Source organism: Centruroides sculpturatus, unplaced genomic scaffold (assembly GCF_000671375.1).
Source record: "Centruroides sculpturatus isolate CEXI.00-Female unplaced genomic scaffold, Cexi_2.0 scaffold1324, whole genome shotgun sequence".
NCBI lineage: Eukaryota > Metazoa > Arthropoda > Arachnida > Scorpiones > Buthidae > Centruroides > Centruroides sculpturatus.
Genome location: NW_019385467.1, coordinates 77,502 through 100,597, shown reverse-complemented (window position 1 = coordinate 100,597; position 23,096 = coordinate 77,502). Strand labels below are relative to the sequence as shown.

At 29.2% G+C, this 23,096-nt stretch overlaps 1 protein-coding gene across 1 annotated transcript in view; it reads left to right on the top strand.

Moving 5' to 3' along the window:
- Positions 1-11,148: 11,148 nt before the first annotated feature.
- LOC111639271 (cilia- and flagella-associated protein 36-like) overlaps positions 11,149-23,096 on the top strand; it is a 20,914-nt gene continuing 8,966 nt past the window's right edge. The window contains exons 1-5 of the mRNA XM_023385106.1: positions 11,149-11,284; positions 13,108-13,172; positions 13,594-13,701; positions 14,889-15,082; positions 15,168-15,309. Of these exons, the coding sequence (XP_023240874.1) occupies positions 11,179-11,284; positions 13,108-13,172; positions 13,594-13,701; positions 14,889-15,082; positions 15,168-15,309 (615 nt within the window). The 5' untranslated portion in view covers positions 11,149-11,178. The remainder of the gene's footprint in view (positions 11,285-13,107; positions 13,173-13,593; positions 13,702-14,888; positions 15,083-15,167; positions 15,310-23,096) is intronic.

Sequence of the window (23,096 nt, the reverse complement as noted above, 5' to 3'; positions counted from 1 at the left end):
CATATTTTGAGAATTAAATGGCATAAAACTCACCTCATTAAGAGCATATTTCTTGGAGAGGATGAATGAATTGCAGATTATTGGTTAATGGTCACAAAGTGATCACAATGTAAAGTTGATGTTTTGCATAGCCTGTAGCAGGAAAAGTAGTGGACAGTATACCATATGTTACTGGTTGTATTTAAGTCTTGAATAGACAAAAATCACTTTGGAATTTGTTGCTGTTAATCAGATAAATGAATTATGTCTGTTGACTACTCATTACAACTTCAAAAAAAGACACACAATAAATTAGTATTGTATTTTTTATAATAAAAATATAAAATGAATTTAGAATCCAAGCAGGAATAACATTTAAATATTTGAGAAAAACACACCTTTGAATATAATTCTGGTCTTGATAATCTTCTGAAAAATGCTTTCGATTCCTTTGATAAGCCTGCTTCAGGTCTATCAAAGATTTTAAGTGACTTGAAGCCAAAAATGTTTATTGGAAAGATAAACAAGACCAGAATTATACTCAAAAGTGTATTTTTTCAAGTATATAAAATGAAAGATAAACTTTTATTTTCAATTTTAGGAATTTAAAGACTATATTTTTTTGAGTCTAATAATAAATATTTGTGTGGTTATTTGGAGACAATTGGCTCACATGAAATGTCTCCTTACTACACCAAATGGTATAGACTTATACTTTAGTGATTGCCGGATTTTTTAGTACAACAGTCTTTATAGGTCATTATGCCAAAAAACAATAAATAATGTCATTGTCAAGTAAATTTTAATGGGTAAAGGCAGTCAAGGTTGGTGTTTAGCCACACTATTCCCATCTTTTTATGTTGTGAATCAATTAAGATTATATACATTTTCTGTCCTGAAACATTCTTATAGCATATATCGGTGGTGCCCAAACTGTATTATTAACTTACTGTTATAAGTAACTTCATTGAAAAATTAATACCGTAAAAATAAAATAAGTATTAATTGTGCTTTTAAATAGACAAAATTTTAGTTAATTTTTGGCAAGCAATATGCTATCATCTTTGTGTTTATCGTTTAATTCTTTAAAGTGATAACTATACTTATTAACTTGAATTAATATAAAGAAAATTTTCTTATCTGTAACAAGTTGTCATTATGACAAATGAGAACTAATTTACACTTGTCACACAACTTCCAATGTGCTGAGTTTTCAAACAGCTCCTGGCTTTGGCCTTTGGTACATGTTAATCCAGTCCACAAATATATTTGACACATCACTTATAAATGATAGAAATGAGCCTACTTTTTGTATATTTGGAATATATATAAAATAGAACATACTTAGAACATATAGAAGCCCAGTAGAAATATAATTCTATCTTGTTGTTTCACCTGAAAGGTCCTTCAAACAAAGCTGAAAACATTTATGTTTGAAAATTCATTTGCAGATGTTGGAAGTTATGTGGTAAGTATAATTAGTTGGTATGTAAAGTTCTAGCTTCTGTGATGTTTCTATGATGAATGCCGCAGGACAATTTTAGTCTGGGAGCCACAGTTTGAGCACCATTAGCTTATATCATAAGGATGTGATTACTTTTATATTTGTGATTATTTAAATACAATGCAATTTTCATTTCCTAATGTAGAAATCATGAGGCAACATTGCTGCTGTTGGCAAAAATAAATGAAATTTGTTCTCAGAAAATTCTTGCAGATTTTTAATATAATTAAATAATAGTTATTAATCAATTTAACCTAATATTTATAATTAGATTTTTAATTACATCTCATCTGAAAAGTAAAAACTTCTGTTTACACAATTTTATTCCAAGTGTGATAAGATTAATGACAATGTATTATATTCTTGCATTATAAAAAACTCAGAAGATAAAAACTGTATTGTAACTAGCTTTTAATTCAGTGAAGAATACACTTTACCTGGAAAAAATTTAATTATGAGACATAAGTAATTTAAGATTTATAATTAGAAGTTAACATTAATATATGAAACATAATGGACATAAATCATCCTTTTTTATGTAGCCAAGGATTGGCTACATTAAGAAGGCTAATTTTACAGACTTATCATACCAAGATGTGATAAGTTTGTAAAATTAGTCAACCTCAGGCTACGTTAAGAAGAATTACTTCAGGCTAGAAACAAGAGTCTTTACAAGGACATAAATCAGAATACACATTTCAAGAAATCAGTTGATTGTGAAGATCAGTGTTGTTTATACAGTTTATTATCATCATCATACAGTTGTTTACAAAATTAAAAAGTTATAAAATACTAACACAGTTAAATCTACCCTCTAGTATCATCTGATACTTTCATTTGCAGATGTTTATTCCCTTGAACTCTCGGAAAGGTTGCAGGTAAAAATAACAAAAGTCTCGGAGTTTAACATACATTTATTCTATTTTTTGTATTTGTACAATATCTGGTACTACTGAATAATATTCTCTTTTGTTAGTCTTTGTTCAGAATTTAAAATCCAAATTATCTTGTTTAATAAAAGTAAATTTTCTTTTCCGTTGGGTTATTTCATTGATGAATGCGTAGAAATTAATTCTGACGGTATATGAGGGCATTCAGATAGTTCCCAGAAAATGTAAATAAAAAGGCAGCAAATTGAATTTAGTGTTTTATTTTTCAACGTTAAGTTAGAACATTTTTGTGTATGATGTAACCCCCCTTCTAAGCCCTTCCAGTAGAAATCAGTGTTCTTTGATTCTTGCCGCTGCACTACAAAACACTTCTCTAAATCTATCAACCACCAGTAAATGTCTTTAACATTTTATTTTTAAATTTGGTAATAAAAAAGTCTGATGGGGCTAGAATTGAATATCTGATAAAACAAGTCTCGATGAGTTTATGCTTGCATCAGTTATAAATACAGCATTGTGTTTATGAATAATAACTGCTTTCCAGGAACTTTTTGAATGCTTCACATATTGCTAAATATTCCTAAACCATCAAAATCTTAATAAAGGCAGACCAGTGCACAAGAGGCTGCTATTGATTTATTTCTTAAATTTTTCATAAAGAAACAATTATATTTTCTTTGATAGTTGTATTGAATTTTCATTATTTTTTGAATTATTGTTGTATTGAGTTTTTGCAGTAAATATCAAATCAGAAACTCAAATTATTGTAAATAATAAAGTCATCGAAGCTGCGTAAGATTTAAATTATTAGAGATACTACCAGCGTGTTTCTTCGGCTTCAAAATTAAATTGCTGATGAACTTTATAAGCTAATTATATATAATAAAACATAAGCAAACCTTTCTATGCAGTTGTGATATTCAGTTCTCAATTAAGAATCAAAACTTAAAACATTTATTAATATTTCCTATTATATTTGTATTGACAGATTTATTTTCATATATAATTTACTACTAGAATGAACTGAAAATTAAAACTGTTTTAAATTTACCTTCATAGTTATAACTGTAAATTATGATTGTGAAGGTAAATTTAAAACAGTGAAGAAACTTATTCAGTTAAAGACAATGCTATTCATGAATATATTTTAAATTCCACAGACAAATAAAAACCAAAAAAAAGGTAATATTCCTACTTTAATGAAGGAAATTTAACAAAAATTACAAAAAAATCAGAAAGCATTTAGCCTTCTAGCACTTTCAAGTTAGGACAAATTGCTTTGGGCTTGTTCAGATTAGTCAAATTACTTGAAGTCAAGTAACCCACTCGACCAATACGAACCTGTTATTTACTTGGCTTGAAACATTCCTTCAAGTTTCAAGTTACAGTTGAGGTTCTTTCAATTTTTCACTTGCCTCAAATAACAGCTTGAATATGATTTCTAGTTTCATTCTTGCTGATATTGGTTCTTTAAAACATGTTGATTTTTTCTATATCTTTGTTGGCAGCAAACTGCTCTATAGACATTATTAGGTTTTTTTTTTAATGCTTCCCAATCTTCTGAAGCCAGCCAGCACTTTTAACAGAGTTGCAAATGCACCAAGGCAATTTCTTCTGCCAATTCTCTTTCTCAACCGTATTGACCATTTCAGTTTACCACAATTTTCTAAGAGTTTATTATCGAAATTCCAACCTGCACTAATTTACTTGATGCTATTTTAACATCTGTTTGATTCGAGTTGCTTGTGGGATGAACACAAGCTCAAATTCAAGTAACACGACTAACGACTAATATGAATGAGTCCTTTGGGAATGCCAAATGACAGTAGAATGCTTAGTACTTTCCTGATATTTTGTAGTTTGTGTTTCTTACCTGTATTCATGAATTTAATTAATTAAAATACTATTGTTAAATATCTACCTCACGTTTACCAGAGTTTTATTTTTACAATAAATGCACTTCATAAAAAAAAAAGATGCTTTATTGTTATTTTTCATAATTATGCCTAATAAAACACTGCCCAATGACGTCTGTTTATACAGCACTTAATGATAGTTAAAATATTTTCTAAATGAAAAGAGGCAAATTTTCTATTTCATAAGGAAAGTGAATTTCACTTGTGTTAATATAATACAGGGCACTTCAAAAAGTGTTAATGCTAATATGGAAGTAACTTACACTGGATCTGTAGTGGTAGGTTGTCCTCCATCACATCCGAAGTCACAATCTGGTTGAGGATTTCTTTAAAAAGTATGACCCTGCCATCCACAGAGGGGGCAAATGGGACACTTGTCCCCCCTGGAATCAAGTAAAATCCAAAAATTATAATCGTAAAAGTGATTAGATATATGTAACCTTTACCCTCGACCTTGTATTGCACCGATACAAAAAAGACATCTTTGTCTGTCTTTTTGTATTGATGCAATAATGTATACAGTATAATCTACTTGTGAAAAACTCCTAAAAAATTAGATAAAATAATTATTTGTCTCCAAGATTATCCTCCCTAAGAAATTTTTCATGGATGCTCATGCCTGCCACTGCGACTGTTCACCTTCTCCATATGTATTAACATTATTTTTGAAGTATCCTGTATTTTAATTTATATAAATAATATGTATTATTACCATTCATGAATACTGAACATCATAGAAATATAAAATGCAGATAATAACCATTTTATGGTGGTATTACTACACAGGAAGAATTAACATATAAATAATAATTAGATTTATTTCTTAAGTGCTTGCTAACTTCATTGTTTTTTAGAATAGAATGGCATTGTTTATTTGTACATGTAACTTTTTTCTGTATAGTAGTAGCACCATGAAATGATTATTATGCACATTTTAATACACATTGCTATAAATAACAACAATATATATATATACACATACACAAACATAAAGTTTAATACATTAATGTTAAATTTCAGAGTGCCTATAATACTTTAAATTGAGAAACAAGATTATCTTTATAATGTATAAAAATTTTAAATGCTCAACAACATAATTGAATATTAAACATGTATTAATTCATTTCTTTAAATAAAAAAACATAATTTTATTTATTTACAAGTTGATTTTATATACAATTTATACACTTTCAAATCTTTCTAGTCTTCAGATAGCACTGATGGTTGATTAGAAAGTACTTAAGCGATACATAAAATTGATTTCTATACACAACTATTTTTCTCAATAAAATTTAATTATGTGATATTGTCAGTTTTATGGGGGTTTACCCTTCTGAGGAAAGGAAAATGTTGGATCGATTGTTATTGCTTGAGAATATTTTTAAATGTTTCCCGTATGAGAGAATTCTACACGATTTAGTTAAATCATGGAAAGATTTTATTTGTTAATAAAAGCATTATAGAGAGTTTATATAAGTGTAAGGAATTGAATTTTAGCATTTTCATTAGAGTCATTGAGAATATGATCAAAGCATCATAAAATACTTTGACTTAAAATATTTTCATACATTATGCTAATTCGTTCAAGACTACTCGACTATTAAAATATGTGATGTTTTAATATTCGTTATCCTTTCTTAGACAGTTGCCATTGAATCTTTTATTTTTTTGCTATTGTTATAGATGGTGGTGCTCAAACTTTTTGATGGTTGAGAAAATCTAATACAAGTCATAGATAAACTACAAGTGTTTTGTATATTCCATAAAGTAGGTCTGTTTCTATCACTTATAAGTGGTGTTAAATATGTTTGCAGGCTAGGTTTGACTTGGGCTTCAGTTTGAGTATCACTGTTGTAGAGTATGTAGTTCTTATAAAAATGGCATGTAACTTTGTTAAAAAATAAAAGAATATGGCATTTTATTTGTCTTTGGATCATTAGTAAAGATTTTCTGGATTATAATTTGAGAGTAACTGTTAGAAAATTTGTTTTAATATCAGATTAATGTCGCCAAATTTTAAATTTATAAACTTTATAACAAATAATTTAAATATTTAATTCCTACAATGAAAATAAACAATTTTCACTTTGTAGAATTTCAATTTTTTAACTTTTAAAAAGATTTAAATTAAGATCATAAAACTGATTTACATTTAATTTTTATGTTAAAAGCCGGTTTAGAAAGAGTAGTAATTTAAAGACTGGTTACATAAAAGTACAAATGGTTGATAAAGTTTTAGAGGTGTCATTTGTAAGGACGGTCACATGGATCGGGCGATTAAGGCATTGGCCTACCACTCCAAAGGACTCAGAATTGAATCCGGTCAACCGATTCCCCAGAAATTTTTCATGGGCAGTAGATATGACAGGTTCTGATCCTCACCACCTGGCCATCCCTACCAAGATTCTTGCTGAAACCACAACTGATATGGAAAAAAAGGCTCTTCTAGTGCCCACAGGGTAAAAAGTTGTAAATATGATTCAAATTTAAATTGCATCTTTTCTCAGTAAGGTACTGTATTGTAGTGTAACTCAAAGAACTGAAAACACATGGAACGTATTGAATCATCAATAAACAGACTGTTGCCTGTATAACTTTATCAATCAGTAAAACTTTATGCAGCCATCTTTAAAACTATGTTTTTAATTTCTTATTGACTTTAAAAATTATTTTTAATGTATATAAAAACATACATATATATATACATAATTATATTCCATGCCCGATAGAGGTAGTAATTTCTAGGCAAAGAGTTACTATAAAATAGTCATCAAAATAAATGCTATAATAGGAACACTTTAGAAATTAATTATATAGTGTACTGTAATAATATATATACACGAAAATTAGAATATAAAAAAATGACCTATGTTTGACATTTGATTACATATTTTGCATACAAGCACATTTGATACATTCCCATAATCCTTATAGATTGTTGATTTAAACATTTAAAATATATAAAATTTATAATATTCACTAAGCTTGTAGTATTTAATTTAAAAAGTAATCAAAAACTAGATTCAGATTTATAAAATATGGTGGCAATTAGATCAAAGAAAATAGAATAAAATTATATCAATTTTAGGAAAGAGTATTGGGAATTTTTTTTTTTTTATTATTAATCTTTCATCAAACATTAGGAATTTTAAGAAAAATTTAAATAATATTACATTATAAAGTGTAAATATGATGAATGAATGAATGAATTTTATCATAATTTCCCTATAAATTCTTAATTTGTCACTTGGCATCTTCAAAACAATATTTGAATGAACAATCACTCAAATGTAATTAATGTTATACTGTATATATTTATAAAATGACAATTGTTTAATGGTTTTTTTTAATGGTTTAAATGATCACAACATTGAAAGTGTTTTGGAAGGATAGAGCAAGAAAATTATACCTCAAGTTGGCATTTTATTGCCGCAAAATGTTTTCGGATTTAAATGTTTTTGTTGGTTTTTAATGGACCTGAATGTATTTAAATAAAAGTCAGTACCTTGTCTGCATTGCTTAAACCAAACTGTTGAACAAATAATACCAGCAAACTTCATGCAAATTCTCATGTTGACCATTGAGACTTACACTGTAATTTTCTTGTAATATTTTCACCTATAACAGATCATTTAGTATCATAAATTAGCTTGTTTAAGCTTCAAATGTGTGTAATATAAACTGTAAAAGGTTTATTTTTTCAAAGAAAAAGAGTTTGTGGAGAATAGAAACACAGAAAAAGTGAAATGACTCACATAGTTTACGGTGTGTATTTTATTTTAACCTTTAGATATGTAAATACTTTGTATAATGTAATATGTAATAAGCGCACAGATTTAATTTTTTTATTACAAACATCAATTTCTCATATTTCTTTATGATATTGTATGGAAAACATATTTCAAATTGATTATAAACAATCAGAATGAGCACTAATTTGTGTATAAAATCATGTTTGTTTAATTTATTTTTAAAATAAATATATGGATAAATGAAGAGGTAGGTACAATTTGCACATTAGAGAAAAAATGTTTAAAAAAAATAAATAAATTGTTTGCTTTTATAGATTTTAAATATAGTAATTAATGGCTGTTAAATACTAGAGCATTTTTATAAGGATATTATAATTAAATAACTCATGTTAATGCTGAGAGGTAATGCTGTAGATATTTTATTTTCAATAAAATATGTATAATGCTGTTGCTATAATGTTTGGATTTTGTTTTATTACTGTATTTAAAAATTATTGCCAGTTTATAAATACAGTGGAATTCGGTTTTTATAATCACTTATAATGTTATCACTAGGCTATTATCATCATCAAAATCAATCATTCCCAAAATTAAATAAAATTAGTTAAAAAATAATCCGCCTGTTATAATCAACCTTCGGTTATTGTTATCATTTGTGTTCATTATACAGCTGTAATTTCTAAAGTTTAATTTCGTGATCTATTGAGTTAACAGTTGTTTATAAGAAATGTAGCATATATAAATGTGTAATGTTGTATTTTAAGTATACAGCCGGTTATTGTTATCAAAAGTTGCAAGTCACAAAGTGATCGTAATACCACTTCCACTGTATTTATTACACATATACAGGTTCTGTTAAGAGGGCTATTTAGCCTGTGAGGACTTTAAAAGCATTTGGACACAAATTAAATTATTCATTCTATTTGCATATTTCGTGTATTGTATGTAACACGAGCCTCACTTGATCCTTGAGATACCCTCTACATACACAGGGTGATCATAATTAGAGTAAGTGTACCTAGCTCTCTGTTGAAAGAACTATTGGGCAAATATCAACGAAATTTGTTATTTCTTTTTACACCCAAAATATGTTAGAAAACGTGCACTTCACTAAAGCGACAGTGCCAAATTTCGCTCTTGCGGCAGAATTTTCGAGTGAAATTTTTTTATTACTCCAATAACTTCTATTTAAAAAAAAAAAAAAACATTATAACGGTAAAAATCTGTCTGATCCCACTTGAGTGGATAAAACCACTAAACACTGGTATTTGGTCGCGCGTTCGTATCCCACTAAAAGGCTGGCCATGTGGAGTTTTCCGGGTTTTCTTTACTTGTCTAACACTTTAATTGAATCCATGTAGAAAAATCAGTATATCAGTTCTATTAATGGAAATTTTACTCGTAATTAATAATGTAGTTTTATTGTAATAAAATCTCGTAACAGATGGCACCACACGCAATTTTAAATGCTTCTGCCGGGAAAGTTATGCAATTCTCTGCTGGATTGTTTGTATAGTTTCTACACATTTATTTGAATCGGGTATTTATGTTATAACAACTGTTATCGCAGAATGACCATTCTGGATACACCTGTTATCGAGTTACGCAAATAACAGCAAAATTATTCATTAACCACGTTACACCTTAACTTATACGTGACGTCGTATCACGAATATGTTGAGACGTAACGTGATGTCACTCATATATCAATAATTCGAGACCATACACTGTGTAGGCCTATGTCTTTATTTTAAACGTTGTATGCGAGAGAGAAATCTGTCCTCGTATTTTCAAAATTATTTTATAACATTGCTATTTCTATATTCATATTTATTGATTTTTTTTGCTATTTTATCCACTTTAAAAAATCGCATTCATTGTTATTATTATTATAATGCTGACTGGATGCTTTACTTTTTTTTAATTTTATGGAATTTATCCAAGATTCTAGAAAATCATGTTGCTAATTTTATTCCAGTTTAATAACACTAAAAACAAATTAATACTTTTAAAAGTCCCCTGTATATCATACTTTTCCTGTTAGCAATAGAGTCATGCCAGTTATCTATCTAACACCTTTTTGAATTAAAATAACGTACGTAACTTTCTGTCCATACCGGAAGTTCCTATCTAATTAATAGGGGCCTCCTGCTCCTATCTTTCCATATCTTGTCTCGAATTTTATCTATTTAACTTCGTTCTAAAGAAGGACAGAAGTGGGAATTTATAGGTCTACAATTTTTAAACTGATTAAATTAGTACCTAATTAACAGTATTTAGTGCCTTTATTACATCTGTAATGTCTCCATCATACAGTTTGTCTCTAAAACAATAGATTCTGTTTATAGGATCAGTCTTGAAGATTCATATTTCATAACCAGGAAGCCTTTATTGACCTCATCTCAGTTATAATCCTAGTACTTAGAAAAGGATCTTTTACACAAGCAATTAAACTAATGGGATTCTAAACTAATTTAGATTCAAACCCTCTATTTTAATCATTATCTTGTTTTATATTTTATAAACTTAATAATAAATTGTTAATTAAAAAAAATAATTTATTTAAATATCTTCCATGCTTAAAATGTATCTATGAAAAACAAAATAATAATCAATGTAGAGTCACTAGTCTATATTTATTGTGTAATCAATAATAAACATGTATTATTTTCTATTTTTATAAATATAAATTCAATAAAACTTGTGAATAAATTAATTTTAATGTTAATTTTTTTATAGAAATTATTATAAAATTTCCCTAATTTAAATTATAAAAATTATTTTATGACTTTTTTCTTACAATTGTTTTTGTACTGTACAGTACATACATACAAGCTTTTTTTTAAATATAAGAATATATATTTAATTATAAATTTGCTTTTAAATTACTAATTAACAATATTGAATTATTATTATTATTAGTATAAAGTATGCCTTTATTGGCTCTGTAAACACTTTCATCATATAATTTCGATTGTCTCCAAAACAATAGATTCTGTACATTGCTACTCCACGTGACTGAGTAGTGTTTGTGTTACGGATAATTTGTTATAGTTTCGTTACTATAGCGACCCGGTGATGTATACAATATCAAGCACAGCATAGCATTCCTATCGTCGCTTCTACTAGCATCAAATATGTCTGACGAAGAGTATGACTGGGTATTCGAATCCTTAGTTGGATTCCTTAAAGGACCCGTTTGGAATGCACCAATAATGACTTTTATTGAAGAAAAGTCTGTAGGTGAGTACATTTTATGCAAATAATTAACATAAATTTCAAAAAAAATCTTTATTTCTCATCATGTAAATTATCGTCTCCTACGATTTCAATGTATTATTATTAACACAAATAATTTTTAAATCGTTAAATTTACCGAGGAAATCGATTTAATTGTACTTCAGAAAATCGATTAATTCCTCTTTAAATTTTCATGTCCATAACTCGAATTTTAAGTATAAATTTAGTAATAATAGGCTTATAAATTCTTCATTATTAATGATGTTTATAGTTACTATTTGGCAATTTTATAAACTATACTCCAATTAAAGTATATTTGTTGTGATGATTTGTTATAATTGTTGTTAAAAAAATGAATTTTGAGCATTTATTAAGTGTAACTGGCTATAAAACTTAAAAACTTGAACAGGATCTCTTAGACTTCTGCGTTACAACATGAGAGAAGCCTTTCCTCTTCTATCAAATAATAATGGGAAATATGTATAAACTGTCTTTAGAATGGAACGAGGTCCCTCCTAATGTGAGGCCCCCTAAGCTGTGAATTGCTTAGCTTAATAGGCCTATATAAATCCATATACGGTCGTTTTTATTGTTATTTCAACAAAAATTTACTCGGAGTCGTTCATAAGTTATGTAACGCTATTTTTATGCTTTATACAACGCTCCGTAGCTTCCGAAATTACGTAACGCATCTCCTCGATTATCTTAGATGTGCGAAGGAGTAACACACAACACGGAGTGTCGAACGTTACATTATTTTGCTAATTACAGTACAAAGAGTAATATAAACAGTACGGTTCGCTATACAACACTCCAGAAACACAAGTGAATCATTTTGTTACCCGTGTTTCAGAAGTAAGTAACGTTTTTGTAAACACCCCATCCCGTTGTAACGCATCGTAACGATTACCTACGTGCCCACTCTCTCATATCTACGTTACGTAACTTATGGAAATCTTCCCAATAGAAAATAATGTCTACTGTTTAACGTGCATTTAACTTTATTCCTCTGTTACACAGTTACGTAATGGTTAATAACAATCGGAATTTTATAAATATTTTAATCTAAAGTAGTAATTATACGTCAAGGATTATTTAAATTAATTAAAATGGAAGGGAGAAAAGTAAAAACGATCTTCTCTGAAGTATATTTCAACCCACCTGTGGCTGGGTGGATAAAATCACTGAAGAGTGGTCGTGGGTTCGCACCTGACTAACATGAAGTTTTCCACATTTTCTTTACGTATCTAACATCTGAATAGGGGTCAGTTTTCATAGATTTTCCAAGCTTTTTTCACGTGTATAACACCTGAATAAGAGCTATTTTCTATAGACTTTTTCGGGTTTTCTTCATGTTCCTAATACGTAAATAGGGGTCAATTCTTATCGATTTTTCAGCTTTTTTCACGTGTCTAACACCTGATTAGAGGTCAATTCCCATAGAAATTCCTCCCAGGAGGCACCTATCCTTGGCAGATCGCCCATGCGTTGCATTGTTTCCCATCAATTCAATCCAACTATACCCCATGTTGGAATAAAATCTTAACGACGATATCATTTTTTTTTCATTTGTCACCATTTTAAGGTAATTTTAATAATTTCGACCATTTAGTTTAGTGTTTTTAAACATTTTTTCATCGTTAATATATTAAAGGAACCGTTTAGAATTCATTTACAATATTCTGTTATAGAGTAATCGATAATGTAGATGAGAAATGAGCAGTTAATAGAAGATATTAATTAATTGTATAGAGGATATTAATTAACCCATGTTAATTTCCGTTAATGGATAGAAAATGTTTAACACTCATTCTTTTTCCTTACAGTTTTCGAACCTGACATGGATATTCCAGAAGAGTATCCGAAAATCTACGAAGAATATAAAAATATGGTAAATTTCTTANATTCGAAAACTTCAGGGAATTTTTTGCGGGTGGTCCATTCCCAGACATGTTGGACTCTGTCCCCGGTTGTCCGGCCAACTGCAACAGGTACGATAAAAAAACCCTCTTAGTGTCTACAGCAGCACAGAGTCAAAAATAATAAATCTTCTGTTCTATTTCAAAAAAATATAGAAGACTTTTAAATTAAATTAATTTTTATTCATTTAATGTGCAGAAGGTTAAATGCTTTTATTTAACCTGCTTTGCATCATGTCCTCAAATTTCATTCTTCTAATTAAGATAGTTATCCTCTTAGTGTCTACAGCAGCACAGAGTCAAAAATAATAAATCTTCTGTTCTATTTCAAAAAAATATAGAAGACTTTTAAGTTAAATTAATTTTTATTCATTAAAAAAAATTAAATTTTAGGTAGATTTCATGTTGGGTAGCCACATGGAAGACCTGGGCATAACTGCCGAACAATTCGATAATGCATGTGGAAAATCAAATAAAAATATCCATTCGCAGTTTCATCAGGTAAGTAACTGCAATAATAATTTAACCAGTTTGAATTATAAGCAATTTTTAAAATAATTTATCAAGAATTGGGCTGATTATATTACGTTTGAACTTCTTAAGCACTTGGAGTTTTCCGGGTTTTCTTCACATGTCTAAGCATCTAAATAGTGGCCGAGTGGATTAAAACAATTGAACACTTGTGAAGAAAACTCCCGGCCGTGTGGAGTTTTCTTCATAAGGAGACTATATATTGGTTAATTAAAATAATATAAACCCACAAAAAATGATAGTGTATATTATTTTAACGCCATCAGCGGCTGGAGTGTGTCAGCCTTTAATATGATAGCAGCGGCGTAATTAGGGGGGGGGACGAAGGAGGGCACGTGCCCGATCTCTGGGCACCAAAATGAACCTGTAGAAATTTATTTGTAGTTAACGTTGAAACGGGCTCCAGGTATGGGTTTTGTCTCGGATGCAAAAACTGTTCGGTATGATACAAGTGCTTTTGTAGTGTTTCTGCGATTGACAATTGAATTCTTCTAACTGAATCGTATCATATAAATGGAACGTTGGCATTATGTTTTAGTGCTTCTCTGGATCTTGTACACGAGTCGAATGATTTTGTTGACCTTTTCTAGCTGGGATTGGTAATTATTGAATTTAGTATTAATTCCAGTAAGTAATTTTTTAGTACGTTTTTTAAGGGGGAACAGAGAACAGTTATAGCTTTCTTCATATATAAAAATGTTACTTATTACTTTAATTATGTTACTCTGTTTGATTGAATATTTTTATGTCAAATCCAAATTGGGATAATGCCAAATAATTATATGATAAAACGACGATTGTCGAATTATAATAGGCAAGAATGCGTTTAACGATATTATTGATGTTTTGGATACTAATATACAGTAAAACCTGTGTAAGCCGGAATCGCACAGTACTGAATGGTTTGGCAGGTTTCCATTTTGAATAGTTTTATCTAAACATAGAAAATCGTTCCGTACCAAAGAATTTTTTCCGTTTAGGCAAGTTTCCGTTTTATTCGAATAGAATGGAAACCTGTTAAAACCGGAAACAAACATTAGGTACCGTGAGATTCCGAATTACGCAGGTTTTCCTGTATTGTTAAAGGACTCGTCAAAAATATCGTGGAAAATATATAGAAAATACAATAATCGAATTAATTTTTCTTAATTTTTTAGAGTCTGTTCGAACAAATTTGGGCAGCAAACGATTACGAAATATTCAAAAGAATGATGACTAAAAAGAATATCGAATTGCAATTGCAAGCTTTAGAGGTTTTGGCTCAGAAGTATGGATTGCTACCCGAATCTTTGTTACCACCAGAGGATCAACCATCTGATGAAGAAAAGGCCGTCATGAGAGAAGTCATTAAGTAAGATTATATTATTAAATTATATAATAAATATTTTTTGGGGTATATATATATATATATATATTTTACAAATTGGCCATGGCAGGAAAACTGTAAGAGATGCGGAAAATGAAAAGGAAATCGAAGAAAGAGAAAATATGGAATTGGAATTGGCAATTCAAGCAACGATGGCCGAAAAAGCGCGACTCGAAGCAGAAGCTCAAAAAGAGAAAGAATTATTAGAGAAGGTGCGAATTTAATTTATATATATATGGCTGTAAGTTCGGAGTTAGATAGATAACCGGAAAAGTATGTTGTAAAGAGACTAATAAAATCGAGAGCATATATTTTATATTAAATAAATTAAAAATATGATTAAAAATTACAGCCTGATGNTTGCAAGTTTACAGGAGAAGCAAAAAAAAACTTTTAAAAATTGACAATTTGAAGTAGCATTTTAATGCAAAAAAAAGCGTTTCTACGTGTTTAAAATCAAAATTTAAGTCCACTGAATTTTGTCGAAATACCTACATGTAAAATTATAGTTTCTAAATTTTTTTTTATTATTAATCTTTCATCAAACATTAGGAATTTTAAGAAAAATTTAAATAATATTACATTATAAAGTGTAAATATGATGAATGAATGAATGAATTTTATCATAATTTCCCTATAAATTCTTAATTTGTCACTTGGCATCTTCAAAACAATATTTGAATGAACAATCACTCAAATGTAATTAATGTTATACTGTATATATTTATAAAATGACAATTGTTTAATGGTTTTTTTTAATGGTTTAAATGATCACAACATTGAAAGTGTTTTGGAAGGATAGAGCAAGAAAATTATACCTCAAGTTGGCATTTTATTGCCGCAAAATGTTTTCGGATTTAAATGTTTTTGTTGGTTTTTAATGGACCTGAATGTATTTAAATAAAAGTCAGTACCTTGTCTGCATTGCTTAAACCAAACTGTTGAACAAATAATACCAGCAAACTTCATGCAAATTCTCATGTTGACCATTGAGACTTACACTGTAATTTTCTTGTAATATTTTCACCTATAACAGATCATTTAGTATCATAAATTAGCTTGTTTAAGCTTCAAATGTGTGTAATATAAACTGTAAAAGGTTTATTTTTTCAAAGAAAAAGAGTTTGTGGAGAATAGAAACACAGAAAAAGTGAAATGACTCACATAGTTTACGGTGTGTATTTTATTTTAACCTTTAGATATGTAAATACTTTGTATAATGTAATATGTAATAAGCGCACAGATTTAATTTTTTTATTACAAACATCAATTTCTCATATTTCTTTATGATATTGTATGGAAAACATATTTCAAATTGATTATAAACAATCAGAATGAGCACTAATTTGTGTATAAAATCATGTTTGTTTAATTTATTTTTAAAATAAATATATGGATAAATGAAGAGGTAGGTACAATTTGCACATTAGAGAAAAAATGTTTAAAAAAAATAAATAAATTGTTTGCTTTTATAGATTTTAAATATAGTAATTAATGGCTGTTAAATACTAGAGCATTTTTATAAGGATATTATAATTAAATAACTCATGTTAATGCTGAGAGGTAATGCTGTAGATATTTTATTTTCAATAAAATATGTATAATGCTGTTGCTATAATGTTTGGATTTTGTTTTATTACTGTATTTAAAAATTATTGCCAGTTTATAAATACAGTGGAATTCGGTTTTTATAATCACTTATAATGTTATCACTAGGCTATTATCATCATCAAAATCAATCATTCCCAAAATTAAATAAAATTAGTTAAAAAATAATCCGCCTGTTATAATCAACCTTCGGTTATTGTTATCATTTGTGTTCATTATACAGCTGTAATTTCTAAAGTTTAATTTCGTGATCTATTGAGTTAACAGTTGTTTATAAGAAATGTAGCATATATAAATGTGTAATGTTGTATTTTAAGTATACAGCCGGTTATTGTTATCAAAAGTTGCAAGTCACAAAGTGATCGTAATACCACTTCCACTGTATTTATTACACATATACAGGTTCTGTTAAGAGGGCTATTTAGCCTGTGAGGACTTTAAAAGCATTTGGACACAAATTAAATTATTCATTCTATTTGCATATTTCGTGTATTGTATGTAACACGAGCCTCACTTGATCCTTGAGATACCCTCTACATACACAGGGTGATCATAATTAGAGTAAGTGTACCTAGCTCTCTGTTGAAAGAACTATTGGGCAAATATCAACGAAATTTGTTATTTCTTTTTACACCCAAAATATGTTAGAAAACGTGCACTTCACTAAAGCGACAGTGCCAAATTTCGCTCTTGCGGCAGAATTTTCGAGTGAAATTTTTTTATTACTCCAATAACTTCTATTTAAAAAAAAAAAAAAACATTATAACGGTAAAAATCTGTCTGATCCCACTTGAGTGGATAAAACCACTAAACACTGGTATTTGGTCGCGCGTTCGTATCCCACTAAAAGGCTGGCCATGTGGAGTTTTCCGGGTTTTCTTTACTTGTCTAACACTTTAATTGAATCCATGTAGAAAAATCAGTATATCAGTTCTATTAATGGAAATTTTACTCGTAATTAATAATGTAGTTTTATTGTAATAAAATCTCGTAACAGATGGCACCACACGCAATTTTAAATGCTTCTGCCGGGAAAGTTATGCAATTCTCTGCTGGATTGTTTGTATAGTTTCTACACATTTATTTGAATCGGGTATTTATGTTATAACAACTGTTATCGCAGAATGACCATTCTGGATACACCTGTTATCGAGTTACGCAAATAACAGCAAAATTATTCATTAACCACGTTACACCTTAACTTATACGTGACGTCGTATCACGAATATGTTGAGACGTAACGTGATGTCACTCATATATCAATAATTCGAGACCATACACTGTGTAGGCCTATGTCTTTATTTTAAACGTTGTATGCGAGAGAGAAATCTGTCCTCGTATTTTCAAAATTATTTTATAACATTGCTATTTCTATATTCATATTTATTGATTTTTTTTGCTATTTTATCCACTTTAAAAAATCGCATTCATTGTTATTATTATTATAATGCTGACTGGATGCTTTACTTTTTTTTAATTTTATGGAATTTATCCAAGATTCTAGAAAATCATGTTGCTAATTTTATTCCAGTTTAATAACACTAAAAACAAATTAATACTTTTAAAAGTCCCCTGTATATCATACTTTTCCTGTTAGCAATAGAGTCATGCCAGTTATCTATCTAACACCTTTTTGAATTAAAATAACGTACGTAACTTTCTGTCCATACCGGAAGTTCCTATCTAATTAATAGGGGCCTCCTGCTCCTATCTTTCCATATCTTGTCTCGAATTTTATCTATTTAACTTCGTTCTAAAGAAGGACAGAAGTGGGAATTTATAGGTCTACAATTTTTAAACTGATTAAATTAGTACCTAATTAACAGTATTTAGTGCCTTTATTACATCTGTAATGTCTCCATCATACAGTTTGTCTCTAAAACAATAGATTCTGTTTATAGGATCAGTCTTGAAGATTCATATTTCATAACCAGGAAGCCTTTATTGACCTCATCTCAGTTATAATCCTAGTACTTAGAAAAGGATCTTTTACACAAGCAATTAAACTAATGGGATTCTAAACTAATTTAGATTCAAACCCTCTATTTTAATCATTATCTTGTTTTATATTTTATAAACTTAATAATAAATTGTTAATTAAAAAAAATAATTTATTTAAATATCTTCCATGCTTAAAATGTATCTATGAAAAACAAAATAATAATCAATGTAGAGTCACTAGTCTATATTTATTGTGTAATCAATAATAAACATGTATTATTTTCTATTTTTATAAATATAAATTCAATAAAACTTGTGAATAAATTAATTTTAATGTTAATTTTTTTATAGAAATTATTATAAAATTTCCCTAATTTAAATTATAAAAATTATTTTATGACTTTTTTCTTACAATTGTTTTTGTACTGTACAGTACATACATACAAGCTTTTTTTTAAATATAAGAATATATATTTAATTATAAATTTGCTTTTAAATTACTAATTAACAATATTGAATTATTATTATTATTAGTATAAAGTATGCCTTTATTGGCTCTGTAAACACTTTCATCATATAATTTCGATTGTCTCCAAAACAATAGATTCTGTACATTGCTACTCCACGTGACTGAGTAGTGTTTGTGTTACGGATAATTTGTTATAGTTTCGTTACTATAGCGACCCGGTGATGTATACAATATCAAGCACAGCATAGCATTCCTATCGTCGCTTCTACTAGCATCAAATATGTCTGACGAAGAGTATGACTGGGTATTCGAATCCTTAGTTGGATTCCTTAAAGGACCCGTTTGGAATGCACCAATAATGACTTTTATTGAAGAAAAGTCTGTAGGTGAGTACATTTTATGCAAATAATTAACATAAATTTCAAAAAAAATCTTTATTTCTCATCATGTAAATTATCGTCTCCTACGATTTCAATGTATTATTATTAACACAAATAATTTTTAAATCGTTAAATTTACCGAGGAAATCGATTTAATTGTACTTCAGAAAATCGATTAATTCCTCTTTAAATTTTCATGTCCATAACTCGAATTTTAAGTATAAATTTAGTAATAATAGGCTTATAAATTCTTCATTATTAATGATGTTTATAGTTACTATTTGGCAATTTTATAAACTATACTCCAATTAAAGTATATTTGTTGTGATGATTTGTTATAATTGTTGTTAAAAAAAATGAATTTTGAGCATTTATTAAGTGTAACTGGCTATAAAACTTAAAAACTTGAACAGGATCTCTTAGACTTCTGCGTTACAACATGAGAGAAGCCTTTCCTCTTCTATCAAATAATAATGAGAAATATGTATAAACTGTCTTTAGAATGGAACGAGGTCCCTCCTAATGTGAGGCCCCCTAAGCTGTGAATTGCTTAGCTTAATAGGCCTATATAAATCCATATCCGGTCGTTTTTATTGTTATTTCAACAAAAATTTACTCGGAGTCGTTCATAAGTTATGTAACGCTATTTTTATGCTTTATACAACGCTCCATAGCTTCCGAAATTACGTAACGCATCTCCTCGATTATCTTAGATGTGCGAAGGAGTAACACACAACACGGAGTGTCGAACGTTACATTATTTTGCTAATTACAGTACAAAGAGTAATATAAACAGTACGGTTCGCTATACAACACTCCAGAAACACAAGTGAATCATTCTGTTACCCGTGTTTCAGAAGTAAGTAACGTTTTTGTAAACACCCCATCCCGTTGTAACGCATCGTAACGATTACCTACGTGCCCACTCTCTCATATCTACGTTACGTAACTTATGGAAATCTTCCCAATAGAAAATAATGTCTACTGTTTAACGTGCATTTAACTTTATTCCTCTGTTACACAGTTACGTAATGGTTAATAACAATCGGAATTTTATAAATATTTTAATCTAAAGTAGTAATTATACGTCAAGGATTATTTAAATTAATTAAAATGGAAGGGAGAAAAGTAAAAACGATCTTCTCTGAAGTATATTTCAACCCACATGTGGCTGGGTGGATAAAATCACTGAAGAGTGGTCGTGGGTTCGCACCTGACTAACATGAAGTTTTCCACATTTTCTTTACGTATCTAACATCTGAATAGGGGTCAGTTTTCATAGATTTTCCAAGCTTTTTTCACGTGTATAACACCTGAATAAGAGCTATTTTCTATAGACTTTTTCGGGTTTTCTTCATGTTCCTAATACGTAAATAGGGGTCAATTCTTATCGATTTTTCAGCTTTTTTCACGTGTCTAACACCTGATTAGAGGTCAATTCCCATAGAAATTCCTCCCAGGAGGCACCTATCCTTGGCAGATCGCCCATGCGTTGCATTGTTTCCCATCAATTCAATCCAACTATACCCCATGTTGGAATAAAATCTTAACGACGATATCATTTTTTTTTCATTTGTCACCATTTTAAGGTAATTTTAATAATTTCGACCATTTAGTTTAGTGTTTTTAAACATTTTTTCATCGTTAATATATTAAAGGAACCGTTTAGAATTCATTTACAATATTCTGTTATAGAGTAATCGATAATGTAGATGAGAAATGAGCAGTTAATAGAAGATATTAATTAATTGTATAGAGGATATTAATTAACCCATGTTAATTTCCGTTAATGGATAGAAAATGTTTAACACTCATTCTTTTTCCTTACAGTTTTCGAACCTGACATGGATATTCCAGAAGAGTATCCGAAAATCTACGAAGAATATAAAAATATGGTAAATTTCTTATAAATTAATTTTAAAAAATTAATAATACGAAGTCGGATTTTATATCAGTTTTAAAATTATGTTAAATTAATTTTTATTCATTAAAAAAAATTAAATTTTAGGTAGATTTCATGTTGGGTAGCCACATGGAAGACCTGGGCATAACTGCCGAACAATTCGATAATGCATGTGGAAAATCAAATAAAAATATCCATTCGCAGTTTCATCAGGTAAGTAACTGCAATAATAATTTAACCAGTTTGAATTATAAGCAATTTTTAAAATAATTTATCAAGAATTGGGCTGATTATATTACGTTTGAACTTCTTAAGCACTTGGAGTTTTCCGGGTTTTCTTCACATGTCTAAGCATCTAAATAGTGGCCGAGTGGATTAAAACAATTGAACACTTGTGAAGAAAACTCCCGGCCGTGTGGAGTTTTCTTCATAAGGAGACTATATATTGGTTAATTAAAATAATATAAACCCACAAAAAATGATAGTGTATATTATTTTAACGCCATCAGCGGCTGGAGTGTGTCAGCCTTTAATATGATAGCAGCGGCGTAATTAGGGGGGGGACGAAGGAGGGCACGTGCCCGATCTCTGGGCACCAAAATGAACCTGTAGAAATTTATTTGTAGTTAACGTTGAAACGGGCTCCAGGTATGGGTTTTGTCTCGGATGCAAAAACTGTTCGGTATGATACAAGTGCTTTTGTAGTGTTTCTGCGATTGACAATTGAATTCTTCTAACTGAATCATATCATATAAATGGAACGTTGGCATTATGTTTTAGTGCTTCTCTGGATCTTGTACACGAGTCGAATGATTTTGTTGACCTTTTCTAGCTGGGATTGGTAATTATTGAATTTAGTATTAATTCCAGTAAGTAATTTTTTAGTACGTTTTTTAAGGGGGAACAGAGAACAGTTATAGCTTTCTTCATATATAAAAATGTTACTTATTACTTTAATTATGTTACTCTGTTTGATTGAATATTTTTATGTCAAATCCAAATTGGGATAATGCCAAATAATTATATGATAAAACGACGATTGTCGAATTATAATAGGCAAGAATGCGTTTAACGATATTATTGATGTTTTGGATACTAATATACAGTAAAACCTGTGTAAGCCGGAATCGCACAGTACTGAATGGTTTGGCAGGTTTCCATTTTGAATAGTTTTATCTAAACATAGAAAATCGTTCCGTACCAAAGAATTTTTTCCGTTTAGGCAAGTTTCCGTTTTATTCGAATAGAATGGAAACCTGTTAAAACCGGAAACAAACATTAGGTACCGTGAGATTCCGAATTACGCAGGTTTTCCTGTATTGTTAAAGGACTCGTCAAAAATATCGTGGAAAATATATAGAAAATACAATAATCGAATTAATTTTTCTTAATTTTTTAGAGTCTGTTCGAACAAATTTGGGCAGCAAACGATTACGAAATATTCAAAAGAATGATGACTAAAAAGAATATCGAATTGCAATTGCAAGCTTTAGAGGTTTTGGCTCAGAAGTATGGATTGCTACCCGAATCTTTGTTACCACCAGAGGATCAACCATCTGATGAAGAAAAGGCCGTCATGAGAGAAGTCATTAAGTAAGATTATATTATTAAATTATATAATAAATATTTTTTGGAGAACATTTTCATTCAATATTTGCACATTGTTATTTATAAAAATATACAAAACAAGTTTTTTTT